Source organism: Podarcis pityusensis (genome assembly GCF_964106645.2).
Source record: "Podarcis pityusensis genome assembly, chromosome: 11".
Taxonomy (NCBI): Eukaryota; Metazoa; Chordata; class Lepidosauria; order Squamata; family Lacertidae; genus Podarcis; species Podarcis pityusensis.
The window spans coordinates 1,290,480-1,315,491 of record NC_138036.1 but is presented as its reverse complement, the minus strand read 5'-3'; the positions used below and the strand labels follow the sequence as shown (position 1 = coordinate 1,315,491).

Here is a 25,012-nt window from a genome sequence, read left to right as displayed (position 1 = left end):
AAGACGCCTCCTATTTGGGGGAACTCCAAATTAGGAAAATGGGGGGAGATTGCCCAGAGTTGTTGACCTACGCTGCCACTCGCACATGTCGCAAAACCCACCTATCGTCTGTCCCCTCGCCAATCGCCTGCCCAATTGCCGCAGAGCCAGCCAATCAACACCAGCCCTTGCTGCAGCCACCAATAACACGCACAATAGCCGCTGACAATCTCCGGCTTGCAGCAGCAACCAATCCCATGTCCTTGTGATGCACTCTCTGTGTATAAGACGACCTCCCCTCCCCTTTTGGCATAATTTTCTAAGGAAAAAACCTCGTCTTATACATGGAAAAGTACAGTATCTGATGAAGGAGAGCCATCCATCTTCCCAGTCACTTTCTTCCCCTCTGAAGCAGCCCCACGTGCAGCAGATCCTTACTTTTTTCCAAATAAGACACAGTAATGGTCATTCCCTTTTTTTATTTGAGAATTTATAGAGATTGCAAGCAGACACAATGGAAGGAAATTCAAATTACATTTGTATTTAGCATCCGTGAGTATATACTTGTAGGACAACCGCAAAGGGAAGACAGAAAAATAGAGAATAACATGAAACCATGCAAATGGTTTTGAAAACACTACTGATTAATTCATCCATAATTTTTTTAAGAAACACAAGACATTGGAATAAGATGCCCTCACCAGTTAATCAGGTTTCAAATGAAAACTCCCAATTACTCAACTTTTTCTGAACTTCCCAGTTTTGTCATTCAGATTTCTAATTCAGCATTGAAAATCACATTTTGGATGTGAAGTATTTGCATCTGGTAATGCCCTAGCCTTTGTTCATGAATCTTTTGACAGTTTGAATCAGCTGTCAAGCCTTCATTATCACTGCAAGTGATATTCAAAGGCAGCCTGGTAAATACATGTCTCTGCTCTGCACTGTCATGGAGATATATTGTGTTCGTTCTAAGCCACACTTCTGGTTCACAATTGGCCTAAATTTAAAGTGAGCCCAGAATCCTTAGCAACGCATAAGGGGTTTTGTAGCAGATGTGCAGGTTCTCTTGGCAGAAGAGACCATTTGTGCCGGAGTGATCCCTGAAGACTGGAAACAGATTCAGATGTCAGTGCTATCAAGCACCAAGCAGCCCATGTGCTGTCATGCACCAGCTGTAAAGCATTAAACACTGAAGTCCCAATATCATTGGATACCCAATATCAACTAGCTAGAAAACATTCAGCAAATATTCAAGGAATCAGACAACCTCTGGAGAAGATGAACAACAAAATTCACAAAGGAGAAGTTCAAGGAGTGTTTGAGAAGCAAATTCATCCCAGATCTGCCTTAGAGTTCCTGTTTTGTGGTTATGAATGTTGCATCTGTCTCGGATTGGGGCCTTTGTGCCCCATCATGTGCTCTGTCTTTCTCATCCTTGTGTTTCCACTATCTTGACTAGCTGCCCCATTGCATCATTGTGAGTTTTCCTTTCTTTCTTTTGCCAAATCACACAGCCAAGATCCACAGGGTTCCTCGCAGATAGTACAGTAATTTTCTTAGCCTTGAATAACAGGCTATTTGTTTTGGCCGATAAAAGAGAAAAAAACTACCTTTTGGGCACCCAGATTGCATGCATGGTTGTTAGCCTGGACTTAATTTCCATTAAGAGACATTTTTAAACATGCACAGAGGTAATTCCAGGCCATGTTTAAAAAAGCCAAGGGTTCTGGCACACCTAACACACCCAAGAATGATTCTACAATATGCCCACATTGCTAAGCTAGTCAGGGGGTGATGGGAGCTGTAGTCCAGCAACATCTGCAGGGCCACAGCTGCCCCAAACCACGTTTATACCACTGTTTTGCATTCTCCTCCTCTTCTGTGCCCTGTCACCTTCATCTTTTGCAGCCTCATAATCCTCATAATTTGCTTGTTCCTTAACCCACCAAATGCACCAGCAGCAGCACAATTTCAAAATTTCAGAATAACAAGGAAACAGCCCAAGCAAAAACGAGCAGCACTGAAGGCGACCTCTCTGTTCCCTGAAGAGCAGTGAATGTGGCCAGATTGTGGCTAGGAAGAAGGCAAAGCAGCCTCTAAGGCGGCTAAAGAATACATGGACCATCTATTCAGACAATGGGAAGTTTTGAACCTCAGGAAACTGGGATTTGTGTATGAAGGTGTATAGCAAACAGCTGGGAGCTTTTGCAACTGGTGGGGTCTGAATCAACTAACTTGAGATGGATATTTGCAAATGCAAGAATGCAGCAGAAAGGCTTTACAAGAGGCAAAGACGCCCCATTTCCAAGGGGGCAAACTGCTCAAACGCAGGAGCACAAAGAAGGAGCTTGCTGGATTAGATGAGTGGTCCATCTTGGGGAAATGTAGGCATTGAATGAAGCTGATTGCTTGAGGTTCCTCCTCTAGGATGCAAGGGGGTCAGCCGGCCGTCTAGAAGGAACGCCAAGATGACCTCTGGGAGAAGAGGGAAAGCAGCGTTAATGGATCCGCCACCCCATCCTGCCAAACTCAGCTGCCACCAAAGCAGCATTTCTTCAGGTGGTTGTCCCACCCAGACAGAAGGGCTCAGAAGGTCAGGTTGTCACAAGGCCCCCCACTGTATACTGACAACCAGGGAAGTCAAAACTGCTTCAATCAGCAAAATTGGCCCTATTATGGGTCCCGCCTAACCCCCATTCCCCAACTGTAATGACTCAATCTTTCAGTGTGGCAGCACCTACGTTTTGGAATTCCCTGTCCATTTAATCGCAAGCAGGCACCTACACGGGGCTCTTTTTGGCACCTGCTAAAAGCATTGTCATTTTGACAAGCCTACCTAGATGTTTGGCAGGCTGTTTCAAGTCTTGGCCCTTATCCACACATCTTCTTTTCCCGCTGCTTTCACCCGGGGAAAACCACTCTATAGTGTTCAATTGGAACAAACAGCCATTTGGGTTTTCTCCGGATTGACGTTTACTCCGATTTAGCACCAAAGAGTACATTTTCCCTGGGAAAGGGGTGGGGCAAGGGGGAAGCCACTTGGAGCTGGGCTCTCCTGGCACAAGACAAGAAGAAGTGTGAAGGAGCCCTTAATCTGATTTCAGTCTGCTGTCATTTTACATTTTTGAATGTCTTACATTATTGCTCTTAACTGCTCTTAGTGGTGATTTTATTGGTTTATCTTTTTGGCAAACTTCTTTGAGGTGTTCCTTTTACAATCAGGCAGTGTATACACTTGATGAAATAAAAACAAACCAGCAAGACTTTTCCAGACCCAGTTTCTTGGCTTTGCTGGGACTAATTTTGCCACCCCTCTCCAGCCCCACATTCACTGATGTCACACAGAAGATGGAGGAAACTTGTTTTCTGCTGCTCCAGAGGAGGGGATCTGACCCAACAGATTCAATTGACCAGAAAGGAGCTTCTGACAAAACATCAGGAAGAATTTCTGATGCAAAGAGCCAGTTGGCGGTGGAACGGACTCCCTCAAAAATCCTTCCTTGGGGTGATTTTAAGTAGAGGTTGGGTGGCCATCTGACTTGAAAGAGTTAGTTGAGATTCCTGCATTGCAGGGGGTTGGACTAGATGACCCCTGGGTCCCTTCCAACTCTACAATTCTGTGATTCTATGACCATGGGGTCCCCTTGCAACTCTATGACCTCGGAAGTTGGTGGCTTGTGAGAGAGGTTGCCATTTGAATCCATTGGATCGGATCCTACTTGAGACCTCAAATAGATCTCACAGCAGCTTTCATCTGGGGAAAACCACTCTGTAGTGTTCAATTGGAACAAACAGCCATTTCAGTTTCCTCCGGATTGACGTTTACTCCAATTTAGCACCAAAGAGTACATTTTCCCTGGGAAAGGGTGACTAAACAGACACCTCACCCTGTTATGGTTTCGGCGGTTCAACGTCTCTTTCAGATGCTTCACCCACGGGGCGTGGGGAGGGGTGCAGAGGTTCCTCCCTCTGATGGTGGTGAAACTGGAAACACAAAGAGCAGGAAAAAATATGAGCAGATGACCAGGATGCCTCTGCCATCTTAGATATCCCTCCTGTTAGCGCCCCTTCCCCCCCGAAATATCTGCATTGCATGGTCTAAAGCAGTTGTTTCCCCCCTTTTTGTATAATTTTTATTAATTTTTTCTGTTTTGCATTTTAGAATATTCATTTAAACAACCTTAAAATATCAATACTTCCTTTCTTCTCTTTCCATGGTTCATTTTGCATACCACAAATCCCTGCATATTTTACATCCATTCTTACATCCATTAAACCTTATTTACGCTGCTGAATTTATCTTAATGCTGCCGACGTTTTCAAGTGTACACAATTTCCCCCATATATTCAATAAACATTTTCCAATCTTCTTTAAATGAATGTTCTTCTTCTTCTCTTCTTCTATAAGTTAGGTCTGCAAGCTGAGCATATTCCATCAGTTTAAGTGGCCATTCTTCTTTAGTTGGGACCATGCTCATTTTCCATGGAGGTAGTGGCCCCTAAAGGGGCAATGGGATTACCTTGGGGTTGCCAAAAGGCAAGTGGGTGGCAGTGGATCACTGGATCAAGTTCATCCATTTTGTTGAATTAATTAAACTAAGTAGCTTTCATTGGATTTTGAATAGATGTGCCATTAATTGTTACCATTTCAAATTTTATTGCATTATTCTCTTCCTTAGTGGGAACCACTATTCTGAACTATGCTTTTCTATGGGGTTGGGTAGGGGGCACTGGGGATAAATTTATGGAACCAAGCAGGTAGGGACTCCAAAAATTTTGGGCGCCAGAGATCTATAGGCAGCAGTTGCCACATTGCTGCCCCCCCCCAGGAGAAAAGGTGGGGTCAAATGACCTCTTTCATGCTTTCTGGTTCTGTGGAGCCCTTCATCGCTGAGAATCCATGATTAAGTTGCCAGGGGAAATGGTCCGTGCAACTCAACACTTTTGCCACTTCTTGAAAGCAACCGAAGTTGCCTTGGTGGAATCTCGTTCCACCTCATTTGCACAGCCTGGCATCGTGCCAGGGAAGTCGCTGTGAACGGGACGTGGTGGCTGAAGTTTGTGCAATGTTCTGTCAGCTTCGCTTTTGGCTGCAAGCCACAGACCACAGAAGTCGTTTTATTTGCATGGAAGTTGATCCCATTATATGCCTAGATAGTAGCAGGGGAAGACCGTGTACACCTGAACTTTGCTCTCTTTGTTCGCAGCAGGAGGGCAGAGGAATGGAAATGCAACAGATATTTCCCTCTTGTGGGTTTAACAGAGCATGGAGCGGGTTGTAGTGATGTCAGGTTACAAGAAATGCAGGACTCCAAGAATTGCAGGCTCTGAGACTGCAAGGAGAGGTTTCTGGTTACACCAATTGTCCCAGACAACAGACACTTCTTAAACTAGATGAAAACAGGCATGCTTAACTCCTCTGAACTTTGAATTACAGTATTCCTAAGACAGCCCTCCACCCATCTCAAAGGAGGATTGTGAAGTCTTGATTTAATATAAGACTTGCTAAACTTTGTAGGCGTAGAATGAGAAGTCAAATTATAGTAACTGGAAACAACGTTTGTCATTACCCATTACTACAAAGCCAACACAATATTACTTCATTTAGGGTTTTTCTAAAAAAAAAACAAAAAAAAAAAGCAGTTTCCACATAGGATGCTCTTGCTCAACAGCACATGGCTGGCAACTAGATGGGACAGAGAAGGAGAATGTCTCCTGCCAAGGTTCCCCAAACTGATGCCCTCCAGCTGTTTCGGACTACAACTCCCATCTGTCCCAGCCAGCTAGCGCTGATGGGAGTTGTAGTCTACAGCTTCCGTAGAGTATCAGGTTGGTAGAAGTTTGACCTATCAGCTGCCGTTTGGGTCTGGGATGGCTGGTTAAGAACATAAGAAGAGCCTGTTGGATCAGGCCAAAGGGGGTCAAGCAAGTCTAGCCTTCGGTTCCCACAACGGCCACCCAGATATCTCAAAGGGGTTTGAGCCCAAAAGCCCTCCTGTGGTTTCCGGAAACTGGCCTTCAGAAGCTGTGCTGCTTCCAGCTGTGGATGCAGAGCACAGCCATCCTGCCTAGTGGTTGCTGCGTGCTGATAGGAGGAATTCCCATTAAGTTGGAAGCACATAAAGGAATGGACATGATGAGAATCCTTTGTTCCTTTCCCCACACCTGGCCTTGTGGGAATCATCTGAGCATATCAGGATCCCAACCACCCCTCTCATGGGGATCAACTAATCCTCTATGCCGGATGGGGTTCCATCTTCCCAACCCTGCAGCACCTCCAACCTGACCCCCAAGCTGTGTCCTTCCTACAAGGGAAGGCTGAAGCTCCACACCGTTCCCACAGCAGACACTTCATCCTGGAAGAAGCTGCCATGGGCCTCTTGCACACTTGACTGCTTGGCCAAAGGTGACTGGAGGCGTGTAAATTCAGCACCACCGAGAAAAGTCACTGGAGCAGAGGAGACGTGGAATGAAGATAAATGGGGACCACAAAGGTCTGCAAAAAGGCAGCCAGGCAGGTGGGAACGGTACACCCAGGACGAAAAGCATCTGCTGTCACCAAAGTTAATCGGCAGCAAAGTTAATTCAGCCGTGGTGCGTCGCCTCTTCTGGGCTGTCCCCGCCGGCTGCAGTTCCAGCCCTTTCTTTTCCTTCTAAGCATGTTGGAGCTCTGTTTAAAAATAGCCAAGGAATCATAGACTCATCACCAAGGGTCATCTAGGCTGACCCCCCTGCAATGCAGGAATCGCAGCTAAAGAACCTCTGACCAGTGCCTGATTTACATATAAACAAGCTATAGCTTAGGGCCCCACTCTCTTGGTGGCCCCCAAAAAATTTAAAGGGGAAAAAACTGGATGTACATTTCCAAAAGATGATAAAAAACAAATAAAATAAAACCTACATATAGCAACAGTGTTTTGTGTTGTGTAGGCTCCTATGATGTAAGTAATGGGCCCCCAATCATTTGAAGTTAGAGCTTAATAATTATTTCACTATTAATATACTTCTTCTTAATTGTATTTCACTATTAATATACTTCTTCTTAATTGTATTTCAGTTCAACAATTACTTTGATAAAATACATATTTTGTTATGTGCAAGTGGCTTTAGAGACTTATTAGGGCCATAAATTACCATATAGCATACACTGTATATTCAACACAGAAAACAGTGAGAATTTGTTGTTGACAAAGGACAGCTGGACGTATAAAGGGCCCCATTACCTTCAGGAGCTGAGGGCCTCATCAAACCTAAATCCGGCCCTGCCTCTGACAGAAGGTCACCCAAGCTCGGCTTAAAAACCTCCCATGAAGAAGAGCCCATTGCCTTCTGAGGGAGTCTGCTCCCCTGTTGAAGGCTCTCACCACCAGAAGATTCTTCCTAATGTTTAGTCAGAATCTCCTTTCATAGAATTTGAACATACTTCACTGGGTCCTGCGCCCTAAAAAGGCTTGTGTTGCACCCCCTATTTTCTTCTCCTCTCTGATTTGCTAGAGGTCTATATAAGGGCACACAATGATCTATGTACACACTACCCCCTTCCCTTTCAAAAAGCCGACTCCTGGCATGCAAAGTAGGGGCCACAACTTACATCACAGCCCGGACTGGGCAGCCGTCTTGAACATACTGGTCCCGGTAATCTCGGACAACTTTGGCAGGAATGGGCATCGCGCTAGTTCTCACGCAGCAGTCCATGACCTGATAATCACCAGAAACTGAGGAAAGGAAAGGAAAAATCAACGTGTAAGGGAGGGGAAACGGAGGGTCTGCCCTTCTCTCGGCTCACTTTGCAGTCCAGGTTAGAGAAAGAGAAGCGCCTTGCTCCAAGGCCACCCGTTGCCCCTTCTCGGCTGCAGCAGGCACAGCCCAGCCAGAGCTGGCAAGGATCCCATCTGGCAAGTGGTCAAGTGGGCAATGGGAAAGGAACAACAGCATCTTCATCCATCAGGTCAGCTTCATACTGGCTGCCAGCATCTACCTGCATAGCCCAAATCTCCAGGGTCCTCTGACTACAAGGCTATAGTAGCAGAAGCAGAGGCCAGTCTTGTGGGACATGGCAGCAAATATAAGACAGTAAACATGAAAAAGGGTTTGCAGTCAGTCTGAAAAGGGTCTTTCCAAACAAGACATGTGGGCATTAAAATGGCAAATATTTTTATTTCAGAAAAGGTATACACCACTTGACTGTTTAAAAAAAAAGCCTCAAAGAGAGAAAAACCATAAAATTATCAGTTTTTTAAAAAACCATTTACAGATAGGTAGCCGTGTTGGTCTGCCATAGTCAAAATAAAAAAAATCCTTCCAGTAGCACCTTTAAGACCAACTAAGTTAGTTCTTGGTATGAGCTTTCGTGTGCAAGCACACTTCTTCAGATACTTCTTCAGATACTTCTGTGTATCTGAAGAAGTGTGCTTGCACACGAAAGCTCATACCAAGAACTAACTTAGTTGGTCTTAAAGGTGCTACTGGAAGGATTTTTTTTATTTTTATTAAAAAACCATGACAACAACTCTGCAAATCATTCAGAACATAAAATCAACAATAAACTAAACATAGGTTAAAGTACATTTTACATTATAGATGTCTGGACAGACTTCTCTAAACAAAAATGTTTCAGCAGGTGTTGAAAAGGGTACAGGGAAGGTGCTGGCCTGATGTCCATTGATAGGGAGTTCCAGAGTGTAGGAGTTGCCACACTAAAAGATTGATTTCTTACAAATGAGGAAGGGGTGACACCTGCAGCAGTGCCAGTTCCGCTGACTGCAGCGGTCAAGTGGGGCAAGGTGATCTTGCAGGCAAACTGGTCCTCAAGTTGCTAAGGGATTTAATACTAAGACCTTGAACTTTGCCCGGAAACAGGTTCGAAACCAGTGCAGATCTCTGAGTGCAGATCCTGTCAGCAACTGCGTTGCAGCATTCTGCACCGACTGCAGCTTCCAGAGCAAGCGCTAGTGAAGACCCACCATTTGCAGAGGTGGCTTAACCGCTAGGGGACGCAGCCCAGGTCGAGGGACTTCCCCATCATTTACTGGGAGCCAGAGAGCATTGGCAGGGAAACGCTTGAGTGCCAACTTCAAGGCAGTGGAATTCAGGAAGGGAGAGAGGAAGAGGAAGGGTTCCCCTGCCCTGGAGAGGCCCAGCCGAAAGAGCTCCTGAATGTTGGACCCAGCAATGTGGCAGCCCACAAGGGGAGAAGATGTTCTCTCTTACCCTGCTGGGTGCTCCAGATGCAGAGAGCCACCAACCCAAGGATCCAGCCGCCGCCGTGTGCTGCCATGCCTGCTGCCATGCTGTGGGTGCCAAGGAAGCCGCAGAGAGGAAGAACGACCCAGCCAGCCCTGGGTAACTGATGCTCTAGCGTGGAGCCAGCTCCCACCTCTCCTATTTATTGCGATCCCTTGCTCTCGTTTTCACTTTCTTGGTGTGAGTAACAGAGGAAATCCCAGGGAACCAGAGACAGAGGTGAACAAGAAGAGGCCCAGGCAGGGCTTGTGGCCTGGGCACTGCGCCAGGAATGCCAGCCTGCTGCGGCACCTGAGGGCTTGGTCTCTTTGCTCAAGGTACATGGCTTGAGTCCTGGAGAATGTGAAGGGGTTCTTGGGCAGAGGGAGGCAGAATCATAGAACTGTAGAGTTGAAAGGGACTCACAAGTGTCACAGAGTCTAGCCCCCTGCACTGCAGGAACCACAGCCGAAGAATCCCTGGCAAATGGCCACCCAACCTCTGCTTATAAACCTCCAGTGCGGTAGAGCGCAACACCTCCCAAGGGAGTCCATTCCACTCTCAAACAGCTCTTAGCATCTGGAAGCTCTTCCTGATATTTAGTCAGAATAGTCCTACCCTTGCTCCTTCTTCCATGGGGCAGCCCTCCAGATATTTGAAGATGGCTCTCATATCTACTCTTAGCCTCCTCTTTTCCAGGCTAAACATACCCAGCTCCTTCAACCATTCCTCATAAGGCTTGGTTTCCAGACCCTTGATCATCTTGGTTGCCCTCCTCTGCACATGTTCCAGCTTGTTAATATCCTTCTTAAATTGTGGTGTCCAGAACTGGACATAGTATTCCAGGTGTGGTCTGTTCAAGGAAGAATAGAGTGGGACTATACTTCTGTTGATGCAGCCTAGAATAGCATTAGCTTTTTATGACTCACAATGTTCTCATGTTCAGCTTGTGGTCCACTAAGACCTTTAGATCCTTTTTGCATGTACTACTGGCAAGGCAGGTGTCCCCCATCCTATGTTTGTGCAGCTGGTTATTCCTGCCTATGTGTAGAACATTACTTTTGTCTCTATTGAAATTCATTTTGTTAATTTTGGTCTAGTTCTCTAAGACTAGTGTTACAGGGTTGGATCAAATAAAAAACTTAAAGGAGCTTGCTAATGGGTGCTGATGTTTCTGTAAAAAGGAGCTATAGTTCAAATGGTGGTGGGATCCGACAGCAGCGGCAAGAATACTCATTGGGAAATACTGGAAGACACAAGAATTGCCTACCCGAGAAGAATGGCAGAGGAAAGTGATGGACTATATGGAACTGGCTGAGATGACCGGCAGAATTCGAGACCAGGAAGAAGGGTTGATGGAAGAAGACTGGAAAAAATTTAAAATATATCTTCAGAAACACTGCAATATAAAAGAATGTTAGAAAAAGGTTGGAGAAGAATATTAGACCGTTTTGGCAGACAGGGTATAATGGAATAAGTAAATATGAAGTGTAAAATGAGGATAGAGGAGAATTAAATACTTTCGAATGTTAAAATAAGTAAAAGAAAAGGAGGTTAGAAGGATTTGCTGGAGATACGATTTAAACTAGAATACAAAGCAGGGAGGTGAGAGGAAGTCATGGAAATAAGCAAATGGGAAAATGGTTTGTAATGGTCAAATATGTTTTTTGTTATTTCCTTTTTTCTTTTTTTTACTGTGATTTTCTGTTTTTCTTATTCTTTTTTATTGCCTGTTTTTTATAAGATGTATGTGGTTTGTGTTTCTCTTTTTTTATACTTTTTCTTTTTTTGTAATTGTAAAATTGGAATAAATATTCTTTAAAAAAAAAAACAAATGGTGGTGGGATCCTGGAACGATCTGTTTTGCCATTTGCATTGTAGGGTTCCAGTCAATTGCAATTTCGGTGTGGGATCTAGTCCTATACCACCAAATTCATGCTGTCAAATTATGGTTGATTTTGGGAGGCCTTGTGCAGAAAACTCACTTTCTCCAGAAGATCGTACTTTTTGCAAGATGCAGGACAGGATAGGGCTCTTGTGCTCAGTTCCTGCTTGTGGGCTCTTTTTATAGTCTTACGTTCTTCAGGTGCATGTGTACAAAGAAAGGGAGGACATTTCACAAACTAGACCACAGCAGCCACTGTCTGGTCACAATGAAGATGGAATTTCAAGGAACATTGTTTTATGTTTTTAACAGCGTCTAATCTCCCCGGAGGGACATGGGTGGTGCTGTGGGTTAAACCACAGAGCCTAGGGCTTGCCGATCAGAAGGTCAGCGGTTCGAATCCCCGCGACGGGGTGAGCTCCCGTTGTTCGGTCCCTGCTCCTGCCAACCTAGCAGTTCAAAAGCACACCAGCGCAAGTAGATAAATAGGTACCGCTCCGGCGGGAAGGTAAATGGCGTTTCCGTGCAATGCTGCTCTGGTTTGCCAGAAGCGGCTTAGTCATGCTGGCCACATGACCCGGAAATGTACGCCGGCTCCCTCGGCCAGTAGTGAGATGAGCACCGCAACCCCAGAGTCGGCCGCGACTGGACCTAATGGTCAGGGGTCCCTTTACCTTTACCTTTATCTTTAACCTCCCCACAAAGAGATGAGAGTGGATGCTCAATAACCACTTTGTCTGGAAGTCCCTGGTGCTGCATCAAGTAAATGTTATTCCCCGCCCATTTGCAGTGCATTTCCCATCATTTTCCTTATTGCAAAAAGTCTGGTTTGGGGTGCAAGAGCATCTGTTTGTGCAAGTTCTTCCCATCAACTTTAATTGCGCAACCTGCATAGCGACTGTCTGGAAGTGCCCTGGGTTTCTCCCTTCCCTCTCCCTATCCCCCGCTCAGTTTATAGACATAATTGTGTGCCTTCATTTACCATTTCCTCCTGGAACATCTGACTGCTTGTGGGGAAAGGAAGCACCAAGGAAACCCAAGTATTGCCCCAGAGTGTGAACAGAGTCCCTTCCCCACACCACTGGGGGCAAACTGACCTCTGGGTGACCAGAAAGCTTACTTGGCCAATGATGGGCTAGATGAGGGCCAATAAACTGGCTTGAATGCTAGCAAGATGGATGTGCTCTGGGGTTCCCATGTCCAGATCATTGATCAATTGCCTGCTTTTGGATGGGGTCTTACTCCCCTGAAACAACAGGTTTGTAATCTAGGGTGTTCCTGGATCCATCTTGGTTGCTAAAGACTCAGGTGACCTCAGTGCCTAAGAATGCCTTCTACCATCTTTGGCTGGTAACAGCCGTGGCCGTTTGTGCACCAGGATAGCCTGTCCACACTGTTGTCTAATCACCAGTAACCTCCAGGCTGGATTGCTGCAAGGCACTTGATGTGGGGCAGCCCCTTGCTGTTGGTCAGAAGCTGCAGCCAAAGTAGTGACTCACCTGCTCAAAGGGGGAGGATATTGCCAGCAAGTTGTCTTACTGTTGGGAGAATTGTGCTGGCTGCCAGTCGGCGACCTTGCTAAGTTCAAGGTGCTGTTTTGGGAGGATAATGCCCTATGCAGCTCAGGATCAGGATACCTCCAATATCGTCTCTGCACTCAGCAGGTGAGTGCATCTTTTCAGGAGGTCTGTTCCTTTAATTTGGAGGCACTGGCCCTTTGGAACTGCCTCCCACTTGAAAATTAGATGGGCACTCTCTCCATTGACTTACTGCTGCCTACTGGGGCCCTTTCTCTTCTGACGAGCCTTTCATTCTGTGCTGACCACAATGTCTGCAACTGACTTAAGAAATTCCCTTTATGGCTCCTATACAGCCTTCTAAAAGTCATCTGCTGAAGTTTTCAGAGGAAGCTGCTCTTTCTCTCCAGCGGAGACTTCTCCAGGCACTGGATCCCCCTTTTTACATGCCAGAAATTGAATACAGTATGTGCTCTACCACTAAGCGATAATCCCTCTGCCATGGGAACTACTGATGGCGGGGTTAGCTGTGATTCCCACTCTGCTGAGGGTTGGACTAGACAGACCTTTGGGTATCTTCCAACGCTACAAATCTATGATTCTGTGATGAAGGAAAAAATGGAGTTTCCTCCTGGCAGCCTGCAAAACTGTGACCAGGAGGCTCAGCAAATCAGCCCAGTCTGCCTGTTTCTTACATCCTGGAGTCGGCTTGGCTCTATCCTGAGACCAGCAACTCATCACAGCAGTTACTATCTCTTTCATTTTTTCTTAATCTGCAGCGTTGCACTGCAAACGATTTCTTTTCATAGAATTCTGTACCCTTCCCTTTCCAGAGAAATCACTTTGAATTCCCCACTTCTCCAGATGTTTGGGAGAGGGGGGTTGAAATACTTTGAAAGAAGGTTTCAAAGTGAAATTGAGGTCCCTTCCCCTTTTCAGAAATACACTTCTTTCCTTATAGCCCAGCTGCCTGAGGGCAAGAGGTTGCCCAACCACACCCAAACACCGGCACTTAATCTGTAGTCCCTCTGACGTTTCCAAGAAATGCTCAATATAGAAAGGAAAGGAGAGAGCCTCTGAAGAGCAGGTGCGTGAACATTTTTTGCAGAGCCAGAAGCCCACCAGCCAAATCCCACTGTGAGTTTCGAGTGATGCGGGGAGCAAAGGAGGAAATTTACCTCTTCAGTGAGCCAGTGTGGTGTAGTGGTTAAGAGCGGTGGACTCGTAATCTGGGGAACCAGGTTCGCTTCTCCACTCCTCCACATGCAGCTGCTGGGTGACTTTGGGCTAGTCACACTTCTATGAAGTCTCTCAGCCTCACGCACCTCACAGAGTGTTTGTTGTGGGGGAGAAAGAGTATAATAATAATAATAATAATAATAATAATAATAATAATTTATTATTTATACACTCTGGGCGGCTTCCAGCAGAACACTAAAATACAATAACCTATTAAACATTAAACGCTTCCCTACACAGGGCTGCCTTCAGATGTCTTCTAAAATTTCGTAGTTATTTTTCTCTTTGACATCTGGTGGGAGGGCGTTCCACAGGGCAGGAGCCACTACCGAGAAGGCCCTCTGCCTAGTTCCCTGTAACTTGGCTTCTCGCAGTGAGGGAACCGCCAGAAGGCCCTTGGCGCTGGACCTCAGTGTCCGGGCAGAACGATGGGGGTGGAGATGCTCCTTCAGTTATACTGGGCCGAGGCCATTTAGGGCTTTCAAGGTCAGCACCAACACTTTGAATTGTGCTTGGATTGTGCTACACTGGGAGCCAGTGTAGGTCTTTCAAGACCAGTGTTATATGGTCCCGGCGGCCGCTCCCAGTCCCCAGTCTAGCTGCCGCATTCTGGATTAGTTGTAGTTTCCGGGTCACCTTCAAAGGTAGCCCCACATAGAGCACATTGCAGTAGTCCAAGCGAGAGATAACTAGAGCATGCACCACTCTGGCAAGAGGACGCAGGGGAAAGTAGAATGTTAGCCGCTTTGAGACTCTTTAGAGTAGTGATAAAGCAGGATATCAAATCCAAACTACTACTACTCTTCTTCTTCTTCTTCTTCTTCTTCTTCTTCTTCTTCTTCTTCTTCTTCTTCTTCTCAACACCAGGCTGGTTAGCCCGTCTGTGGGACATGTTCTGGTAGCAGCACCACCACATGAGATGCTACCAGAACTCAGGTCAGGTCTTGGGAGATTTACTAGGGGCTGCAGGGTCCATCATCACCACTACCTCTCCCCAGGGCGAGAGGAGGACAGCACAGAATTGCACCACCTATGCCTTCCAGTGGTTGACAGGGTAACTAGGTTTTGGCAAGGTGTGGGGCACCCATATTTCATCTACATTCTGCAATGGCTTCCACCTGCTTCCTCTGCCCACCCCTCGAGGTGGAGTCCTACCCCCAGCCCAAGGTGGAGGTGCTTTTCTGCCCAGAAGAATAACAGATCCCTGAGTGTCTACAAGAAGCGTGACCTGCTGTTCTTCTTTCACTTTTCAGAGCCAAAACAGATGTGATGTTAATTGTGTGAATGAATTTCCCTATGGACACCGGCTGAGCCCTGAAGCTAGATGGAAATGTTGGAAGCCTAATAAAGGAAGCCTTTGCTGAACTCTGTCCAGATGTTTTTGGATACTGTGCAGCTCTAGTCTTGGGAAGGAAGGGTGGTCTGGAAAAAGAGACTCCCAAATCGCTGTCCATGGTGCTGCTCTCACCTCCTGCCAGATCTCAGCCTACCTCTATGATTCTTTTACTTTGTTTTATTACATTTCTAGCTCACTTCATCCAAAGGTGAGGATAACAACCCTAAAACTCAAGTAAAGACAGATTTACTGAATATCCGCTCAGTAGATGAAAATCAGCTTAGACATACTGAGTTCCAGTCATTGCTGAAAGGCATCTTGAGTTACCCTGATGGCACCTCGAGAAAATGCTCCTGCTCACACTTTGCTCAATTGATGACAGCAGGAAGGACCACAGTTTTGAAGCAGCTACCAAGAAGGCAAAGATATAGAGCATGGGTAGGCAAACTAAGGCCCAGGGGCCGGATGCAGCCCAATCGCCTTCTAAATCCGGCCCGCGGATGGTCCAGGAATCAGCGTGTTTTTCCATGAGTAGAATGTGTCCTTTTATTTAAAATGCATCTCTGGGTTATTTGTGGGGCATAGGAATTTCGTTCATTTCCCCCAAAAAAGTATAGCCCGCCCCGCCCCAAGGTCTGAGGGACAATGGACCGGCCCCCTGCTGAAAAAAATTGCTGACCCCTGATATAGAGTCAATTGGACCCTCAATGCTTCCTGTGAAAACTTATGTGACAGACAAACCGCTTACACTTCAAGCCTAACCATGTTTACTCAGAAGTAGTGGTGGACTCTGTTAGAAGTTTTTAAACAGACGTTGACTGGTCATCTGTGGGAGATTTTTTGATTCCTGTATTTCAGGAGGTGGGAGTAGATGACTCCAAGGGGGTATCTGAGGTCCAGCTCCGAGGGCCTTCTGGTGGTTCTCTCCCTGCGAGAAGTGAGGTTGCAGGGATCCAGGCAGAGGGCCTTCTCGGTGGTGGCACCTGCTCTGTGGAACGCCCTCCCAGCAGATGTCAAGGAAATATACAACTATCTGACTTTTAGAAGACATCAGAAGGCAGCCCTGCATAAGGAAGTTTTTAATGTTTGATCTTTTATCATGTTTTAAATATTCTCTTGGGAGCCACCCAGAGTGGCTGGGGAAACCCAGCCAGATGGGCAGGATATAAATAAATTATTATTATTATTATTATTATTATTATTATTATTATTACTCTATGATGTTAGTGCTACTCAAAGTAGACCCATTGGGTGGTATTCAACTGAGTTTTAGTTCGGGATTGACCTTAATGACATTAATGGACCTAACTTAATCATGTTCATTCATTTCAGTGGGTCTTCTCTGAGCAAGACCTAATCAAGTGCCACCCACTGGAATTCATGGCTGTGACTAACTTAGGTCTATTCATCTCGGTGTGTGAGCTGTGCGTAGAGTTTAACTGGGTGCAACCCAACATCCCTTTGTTGTCCTTAAAAGTGATGCTGCTTGGAGACTCCCTTTTAGTTTTTTGCAGGCAGGAAATGCTGTCACATCCCCAGGCAGGCAGAGCTGATGGAAGAAAAGCAAATTTTTTTGGCCCTGCTTGGGGGAATTTGGCAGAGCAGAGAATTCCCCCTCCCTCTGCACCGCCCCCCCCAACCCCATACACCAAAATGTGTGATAATGGAATGTGAATGGAGCATAAAGATTTGCTGATAGCGCTCAGGTTCATGTATCCTTTTATCAGCCTATGTTATCTCAGTAGTTCATGATTAAACAAAGTCCTTGGCACAAGTCATAACGCTTTATAGCTGCAAACGCACAACACACACGCCCCTGTTAAAAAGCCCCTTCCTTTGTGGGTTAGGCAACAGAAAAAGAGAATGAAAGGCACCATTTGCACAAAGTTTGCACTCAGAACCCTGGAATTGTTTCCTTCACAAACGCCACAGATGATGATGATTATCATTGTAATATTTCAGATAAATCCACTTCCCTGTAGTTAAAATTTATTTATTTTGTTTCATAAAATCTATACACCATTTGGTTTTGAAAAGAAAAGAACCCCCCCCCCAAGAAGCTTACAAAAAAAAGACAAAACAATAGGGAAATGTAATAATTTAGGACTTTCAAAGAGTTAAAATAGCAATGGACCACAAACAGATTAAAACTCGCATCAGCTTTCTAAACATGTGAGTCGGCTTCTCTAAACCAAAATGATTTCAGCAGGCAGCGAAAACAGTGCAGTGGTGGCACCTCTGCCTGGTGTCAAGAGGCAGGGAGTTCCAAAGTTTTAGTGCTGCCACACTGAGAGATAGAGCTCTTACAAATGCGGAGCAGGTGTTATGCGTCGCCTGCAGCTGTGCCAGTTCCACAGATTGAAGTGTTCAGGTGGGCATATATGGGGGAAGGAGATCTTACAGGTAAACAGGTCCCAGGTTGTGAAGGGCTTTTTAAGTACTAGTAGTAACACCCTGTATGTATGGAAGTGAGAGCTGGACCATAAAGAAGGCTGATGGCCGAAGAATGGATGCTTTTGAATTATGGTGCTGGAGGAGACTCTGGAGAGTCCCATGGACTGCAAGAAGATCCAACCTCTCCATTCTGAAGGAAATCAGCCCTGAGTGCTCACTGGAAGGACAGATCCTGAAGCTGAGGCTCCAATCCTTTGGCCACCTCATGAGAAGAGAAGACTCCCTGGAAAAGACCCTGATGTTGGGAAAGATGGAGGGCGCAAGGAGAAGTGGACGACAGAGGACGGGATGGTGGGACAGTGTTCTCGAAGCCACAAACATGAGTTTGACCAAACTGCGGGAGGCGGTGGAAGACAGGAGTGCCTGGCCTGCTCTGGTCCAGGGGGTCACGAAGAGTCGGACACGACTAAATGACAACAACAAAGTAACACCCTGGACTTGGCATGGTAGCAAATTGGCAGCCGGGGCAGATCTCTGAGCACAGGAGTCACCATACTTTTCCGTGTATAAGATGAGCTTTTTTTACTCTAAAATAAGCTTTAAAAACTGGGGGCGTCTTATACATGGGTAGTGGGTAGGGGTGACGGGTGATTGGTTGCAGCTGCGAGCTGCAGATTGTCATTGGCGATTTCGTGTGTGATTGGTGGCTGTGGCAAGGGCTGTTGTGGATTGGCTGTGGCGGCGGCAATTGTGCTTGATATTTCCTCCTGCTGTTTGCGATCCGGGCAGATGCTTGTTGCAGACGCGAGCAATGCGAGCTATTGTCAGCAAGCTGTGCGAGCAATTTTAACAACAACTTAGAGGGCCATCCTCCCCCAAAAAAGCTCCACAACTCTGTGTCATTTTCTTAGATTAAAGGTAAAGGTAAAGGGACCCCTAACCATTTGAGCAGCAAGTCATGACAAGTCTATTGAGCAGCAAGTCATGACAAGTCAGTAACACAGTTAATAGTAAAGGTAAAGGGACCCCTGACTGTTAGGTCCAGTCGTGGCCTACTCTGGGGTTGCGGCGCTCATCTCGCTTTTCTGGCCGAGGGAGCTGGCGTCCAGCTTCCGGGTCATGTGGCCAGCAGGACAAAGCCGCTTCTGGTGAACCAGAGCAGCGCACGGAAACATCGTTTACCTTCCCGCTGGAGCGGTACTTATTTATCTACTTGCACTTTGACATGCTTTCAAACTGCTAGGTTGGCAGGAGGAGGGACTGAGCAACGGGAGCTCACCCCGATTCGAACTGCCAACCTTCTGATTGGCAAGTCCTAGGCTCTGTGGTTTAACCCACCGCGCCACCCGCGTCCCTTTTCTTAGATTGGAGTCCCCCAAAATAGGGGACGTCTTATACACGGGGGCGTGTCATACACGGAAAAGTATGGTATATGTTGACAAGATCTCACTCCCGAACTGCTTCTTTTCCCTGCTCTTTGGGTGGACAATATGCTTTGCTCTGGGGTCCCTTTATTGTGTGGGAATCATTCATTTTCAACATAAAAAGACCCCTTTGCTAAAGGGCAGGACTAGGAAAGGTGGGATCCGAACCCTCCATTGACATCATCAATCTCTTCTTGGCATTGGATTATTCTCTTGGGCTGAGAGAGCAAATAAAGAAGGAACCACATGCACATGGTAAGAAGTAAAATGTTTTTAATCAAGCAAACTGCAGTATAAAACAGTGGGGACCGTTACAGAGAGCAGAAGGAGACAGGCTTATATACCAGATTACATGCTTCGCTTATGACATTGCAAAGATGGGAGCATGGCCACACGAGTGCCAGCTTTCCCATTCCTAAATGCCCACAACCATCGCCTATTATATGGGGAGAGGTGACCGATTTCTCTCTCTCCCTCTTTCCCCCAACAAACTAGATTCAGTCCTCCGACGAATTCATCCAAGGCTTTCCCAATGCTTGCTTGCGAGAAATGCTCAGTCCCATGGCCTTTGAGGCCCTATCATCGCAGGGAAACGGGAAGCTGCCATCGTGAAGGAAGTACCCAGTGTTTAGCTTATCATCATTATTATTTTAATACAATTGTTGAAGGAGGACACAAAGCCTTGGGCCAGATGTGAGAGGCTTATGCTGTGTTTGCTCTGGGGTTAGGGAAATCCACAGCTGAGCATGTCCTGAGATGTGTCCATTTCATTCATTCACATGATTCAGGGATGGGGCCTGGCATCAGAGACATAGAATCATAGATTTGTAAAGTTGGGGGGGACCCAAAAGGCCATTTAGTCCAACCCGCTGCAATGCAGCAGCACTGAACCCAGACTAAGGGCCCCTTTCATGGGTGCTTGCTAGTCAGGAGCTCAGAATCTCTCTATTTGCAAGGGTTGAGTGAATAGCTGCCATGGGCTCCATGTTCTCCACCCTGGAAATTCGGGCGCTGACATTTTCAGTCTAATCTACCAAACAGAGAAGTGGGAGGCGCTTTTCAAGGAAGAAACAAGAGGCTAGATTAACTGAGAAAGAGGATTTAAAGGGGTCCCGTCCCACCCACCCCCAGGTCCACATTTGCAGAGAAGAAGGTAAGCACAGAGGCCAATCTCTCTGTCCATGTTCACGGCAGAGGGATTTCCTTCGTAATTCCAGTCCGTGAGGCAGTGATGGCGTGTTCTCCTGGAGGGGAAAAGGAGAGCGGTTGGTTGGAGAGATCAAATGAAGCAGGAAAAAGGAAAACATAGAAGGACACAAGAGCCTGACTGCCGGATCAGAAAAAGACCACAAGAAGAGCCTGCGCTGGATCAGGCCAATGGTTCATCTAGTCCAGCATTCCCATCTCACGCTGGCTGACCAAATCCCTCTGGGAAACCTGCAATCAGGATCTGAGCTCAAGAGCACCCCCTCTCCCCTCCAATTGGTATTCAGAAGCCTTGCTCCCTCCAGCTGTGGAGGCAAAGCAGAGCCATCCTGGGTAATAATAATAATAATAATAATAATAATAATAATATTTATACTCCACCCTTCCTGGTTCAAAAACCAGGCTCAGGGCGGCTAACAACAAATTTAAAACACTTTAAAACACTTAATTATAAAAGCAGCATAAAATACAGTATAAAAACATGAATAACAATAAAATTCAATAATCAATTAGATAATCCCCAGGGCTAGCTGGCTGAATTGGTCCTACTTGGGCCAGCGAGGAGGCCAGGGGAGAATTAGCTGTGGGGTCTCAAAGCAGGTAATGTTCATAAAAGGGGAGGGGGAGGGAAGGAAGGGGAATAAAAGATCAGGCTGAATTCAAATTAAAGGCCAGGCGGAACAGCTCTGTCTTACAGGCCTGACGGAAGGAGGTTAAATCCTGAAGGGCCCTGGTCTCATGGGACAGAGCATTCCACCAGGTCGGAGCCATCACTGAGAAGGCCCTGGCCCTGGTGAGGATAGTCTGACTTCCTTAGGGCCTAGGATCTCTAAACTATGGTTAGTCATAGACCTTAAGGTCCTCTGCGGGGCAGACCAGGAGAGGCGGTCCTGTCGATACATTGCCCTAAGTCACAAAGGTAGTAGTTATCAATAGCCTTTTCATCCTCCATGAATTTGTCTCATCCTCTTTTAAAGCCATCCAACTTGGTGGTCCTCGCTGCCTCTTGTGGCAGGGAGTTCCACAGGTTAACTATGCACTGCGTGAAGAAGGACTTTCTTTGATCTGTCCTGAATCTTCCAGCTTCGTGGCCTGCCCATGAGTTCTAGGGCTTCATTCCAGCCTCCCCTCTGTCCTCCCCCCACTGTGTCACCACAGATCCTCACCATGCCTGCCTCCTACACTCTTTGGGAGTTTTGCTGCTTGCGGCTCCTCCTCGAGTTCAGGATCTTCACAATCTGCAGAGCGTTCGCATCATCCGAACGGAAGCACAACCAGCGCCCCTTTTTGGTGAGCAGCCTGAGCCGGGAAAGGAGAATGGAAAAGGATGAGGATGGTGGGGGGGGGGAGGTCTTAATCAGCCCCCCCACACACACACTCTGCAACCTGCACTGCCCCCTTAACAGAAGACACCGTCCCCAAGACAAACAGCCTTGTCCAGGGAACCAGGTTTTATGGTACTTCATTCCGTAAAATGCACACGCCACTTGACTGTAAAACAGCAACCCCCAAAGCAGTTTACAAAAAAGATAAAACAAGAAAATTATCAGGAAGAAAAATTAACAACAAGGTTTTGAGACATTTGAAAAGTTAAAATAACAGCAGTCCAAAATCAGATTAAAACTTGCACCAATTTTCTAAATATCTGGGTGGGCTTGCTGAAACAACAATGTTTTTAAGAGTGCTGCGAAGGCGCCTTTCTGGTATCAATAGGCAGGGAGTTCCAAAGTTTAAGTGCTGCTACATTTCATTCAACTACTCAACCCCCTCAGTATTTATTTATTATTGTTTATTTCTCGTATTTATATCCCAGCTTTTTCTCCAAGGAGCTCTAGGTCCTCCCTCTCCTCCTTTAATCCCCCACAGATAACCCTGTGAGGCAGGTAGGCTAGACTGAGAGGCAGGGACTGTCCTAAAGGTCATCCCTTCAGCTTCATGGCCAAGTGGGGATTTGAACCCGGACCTCTCCAAGTCCTCACTGAATCCCCACAACAACCCTGTGAGTTAGGTTAGCTCAAGAGGCAGTGTGATTGGCTCATAGTGAGCTTCATGGCCGAGCAGGTATTTGAACCCTGCTCAATCCAACACTCTAACCACTACACCACACTGCCTTCCCCTGGATCCTAACTTGGGGGATACCTACATGGATGTGTGACTGGAGAGCCCAAGGGAGTTTAAAGCACATTTAAAGTAGACACCCCCCGGGCAAGAATTCTGGGAACTGTAGTTTGCTGGGGGTGTGGGGAATTGCAGTTCTGTAGGGGGTGAATTACAGCTCATTTGAGTCTTAGGAGGAAGCTGAGTGCTTTGAATATAGGATGGGGGTGACCATTATCTGGAGCACAGGGTGGTCTCTGCATTCCCAGAAACCCCCTCCCCAATTTGCCAGGTACTCACGCAATGGCCTGGAGAGTGCAGCCCATATGTGGCCCCTGGTTCTCATAAGACTGTATACGGTGGGCCGCATTAACGGGGAGAGGCTTGTTGCTGAATCGAGAGCAGCAGTCCTGCACGGTGTTCAGTCTTCCTGGATAAGAAAAGAGAGGGAACTTTGGGTGAGGGGGGCACATTTTTTTTTTAATAAGATATTTATTGAGATTATCAAAATATTACAAAATAAAAGAAGAAGAAAATACAAAATAAAAATGGTTAAAAACAACTCAATCTTTCCATTACTTATTTTTCATTAGCTTGTTTCCCGGACCTCCTCACGCCTCCCTTTTTTGTATTCCAGTTCGATTTGTTGGTTCAGCAAATCCTTACCCTCTTTGTTTATCCTAGTCTTTAATCTTAAAATATTGTAACGTTAAATTTTTACCTATTAATAATCCATTTTTCATATTCCCTTATAGTATTACAGCTGAAAACCACTTAATTTCTATCCAACATCATTCTAACATTCATTAATTTTACAATATTTCTGTAGATAGTCTTTGAATTTCTTCCAATCTTCCTCCACCGACTCTTCTCCCTGGTCTCGGATTCTGGGTGGGGGGGCACATTTGTGTGCTCTTCTGAATCCCAACTACACTCAGGTGTATGTGAAAGCTGGTAGACTGTTTTGAATGCATTGCATGGGGTTGGACTAGAGGACCCTTTGGGGCCCGGTCAACTCTACAATTCTATTTTTCTGTGGTTCTATTAACTGTGTTGAGGGACGCAGGTGGCGCTGTGGGTTAAACCACAGAGCCTAGGGCTTGCCGATCAGAAGGTTGGCACTTCAAATCCCCGCGACGGGGTGAGCTCCTGTTGCTCGGTCCCTGCTCCTGCCAACTTAGCAGTTTGAAAGCACGTCAAAGTACAAGTAGATAAATAGGTACCGCTCTGGCGGGAAGGTAAACAGCATTTCCGTGCGCTGCTCTGGTTCGCCAGAAGCAGCTTAGTCATGCTGGCCACATGACCCGGAAGCTGTACGCCGGCTCCCTCGGCCATTAAAGCGAGATGAGCGCTGCAACCCCAGAGTCGTCCACAACTAATGGTCAGGGGTCCCTTTACCTTTACTGTTAACTGTGTTAGTGACTTGTCATGACTTGCCGCTCAATAGACCTGGAGCTCACAGGTCAACTTGCCCCAACTCAGCTTTTAAACCATGTGGGTTTCTAGGGCTAGTGGCTCTTGGCCTCAGTTCCTTCATCTGTAAAATAGACACAGGGAAGCTTTTGCAGGAACACAGAAAGAGTTCTGAATGTGGTGCTGGACACAGAATTCAGTTCCCTGTGAATCAAAGCTTGTTCACTTTGCATTTTAAAAGAAAATTGCAGGTCCTTAGATTGCTCTTTGCATCCCTCCCAACTTCACAGTTCTACGAGCCTATGAAATACGGTAATTAAATAAGCCCAGAATCTTCTCCCAGAATTAAATAATACAATTAACCCTGGATCCTCCGCCAAATTTAATTAACCCAGAATTAAATAATGCAAAGCAGCAATAAGGGCGGAATGTATTTTGTAAAATCAGGGTAGCCAAACCAATTTGCCTCAAGTTTCCGAGTTGCAGATTCCAGCTATTCTAGGTAGATAAATCCGGGCTGCCCCCAGCTGAGTGTACAATAGGCAGCTGTGACAGGTTTGCTGAGCAAATGTCTTTAACGGTAAGAAGCATTTGCACTTGGGAACTGCCGTTTAACAAAATACAGAACCCACTAGAGGAAGCATAAAAGATGCCTGCAGTCCAGGAGCAGCCGCTGGAAGGGAGGAGGAAGAGAAGCATCCGTTGCTTGCAAGGAAAGAAATGAGCTCTGGGCTGGGACTTCTCTTGCAACCACATAAGCCCTGCAGTGCCAGCAGCACACTCCCCTGAAATTGCAGGCAGGGGCAATGCCTGCTTAAGCATCACAACATCTCTCCAGAAACTAAGTCCCCTTCTCTCTCTCCCCACCACCACATTGTCTCTCTCTCTCACACACACAGATGCACATAGTACCTTCGGCTTGGAAGACGCACAAAGCTGCAGCCAGAGCCAGGAGGCAGATGCTGGGCAGAGAAGGGAGAGCCATCTCTAGGGCAGAGGTTCACAGCTGGATTCTCAGGAGGCTTGTCAGTCAGGAGGCTGCAAGAGAGATGGACTGCCTGCTGTGTGCTGCCCCCCTCTATATACTTCCTCCGTTAAGACTTTCGCTTTCTTTTCGCCTCTCCTCGCCTTGGCATCTGGCCTGCTTTCCTGCCCGGACGTGTGTTGAACTTGGGGAAGGGGTTCAGATGCCATCGGATAGTCCAGCTGAACAGCCGCCAGTCCCTGGAGCAGATTCAAGGCGATGTCACACAGGCTAATAGTATGCATGTGCACATGTTTTGTTTTTGCATTATTT

General features: G+C 46.5%; 2 protein-coding genes across 2 annotated transcripts; both read right to left on the bottom strand.

Moving 5' to 3' along the window:
• Positions 1–441: 441 nt before the first annotated feature.
• Positions 442–9,444, bottom strand: CCL19 (C-C motif chemokine ligand 19). Its single transcript, XM_080973707.1, has 4 exons — positions 9,193–9,444; positions 7,574–7,697; positions 3,870–3,966; positions 442–2,457 (listed from the first exon to the last, which is right to left on the bottom strand). The coding sequence occupies exons 1-4, from the start codon at positions 9,269–9,271 to the stop codon at positions 2,434–2,436; spliced, it is 324 nt and encodes a 107-aa protein (XP_080829833.1). The 5' UTR covers positions 9,272–9,444; the 3' UTR covers positions 442–2,433.
• Positions 9,445–19,255: 9,811 nt separating this feature from the next.
• Positions 19,256–24,795, bottom strand: CCL21 (C-C motif chemokine ligand 21). Its single transcript, XM_080973706.1, has 4 exons — positions 24,628–24,795; positions 22,603–22,732; positions 21,372–21,504; positions 19,256–20,243 (listed from the first exon to the last, which is right to left on the bottom strand). Exons 1-3 carry the CDS (start codon positions 24,698–24,700, stop codon positions 21,384–21,386), a joined length of 324 nt encoding a protein of 107 aa, XP_080829832.1. The 5' UTR covers positions 24,701–24,795; the 3' UTR covers positions 19,256–20,243; positions 21,372–21,383.
• Positions 24,796–25,012: the final 217 nt, after the last annotated feature.

Bases quoted from the DNA above. Each gene is read 5' to 3' on its own strand.
- CCL21 (XM_080973706.1), bottom strand. From the start codon at position 24,700: ATGGCTCTCCCTTCTCTGCCCAGCATCTGCCTCCTGGCTCTGGCTGCA. The intron at 22,733-24,627 runs GTACTATGTGCA...TTTCTTATCCAG, and splicing joins GTGCGTCTTCCAAGCCGAAG to GAAGACTGAACACCGTGCAG. The intron at 21,505-22,602 runs GTGAGTACCTGG...TTCCCGGCTCAG, and splicing joins TGCACTCTCCAGGCCATTGC to GCTGCTCACCAAAAAGGGGC.
- CCL19 (XM_080973707.1), bottom strand. From the start codon at position 9,271: ATGGCAGCAGGCATGGCAGCACACGGCGGCGGCTGGATCCTTGGGTTG. The intron at 3,967-7,573 runs GTAAGTTGTGGC...TTGTGTTTCCAG, and splicing joins TGCCCAGTCCGGGCTGTGAT to TTTCACCACCATCAGAGGGA. The intron at 2,458-3,869 runs GTGAGGTGTCTG...CTCTTCTCCCAG, and splicing joins ACCGCCGAAACCATAACAGG to AGGTCATCTTGGCGTTCCTT.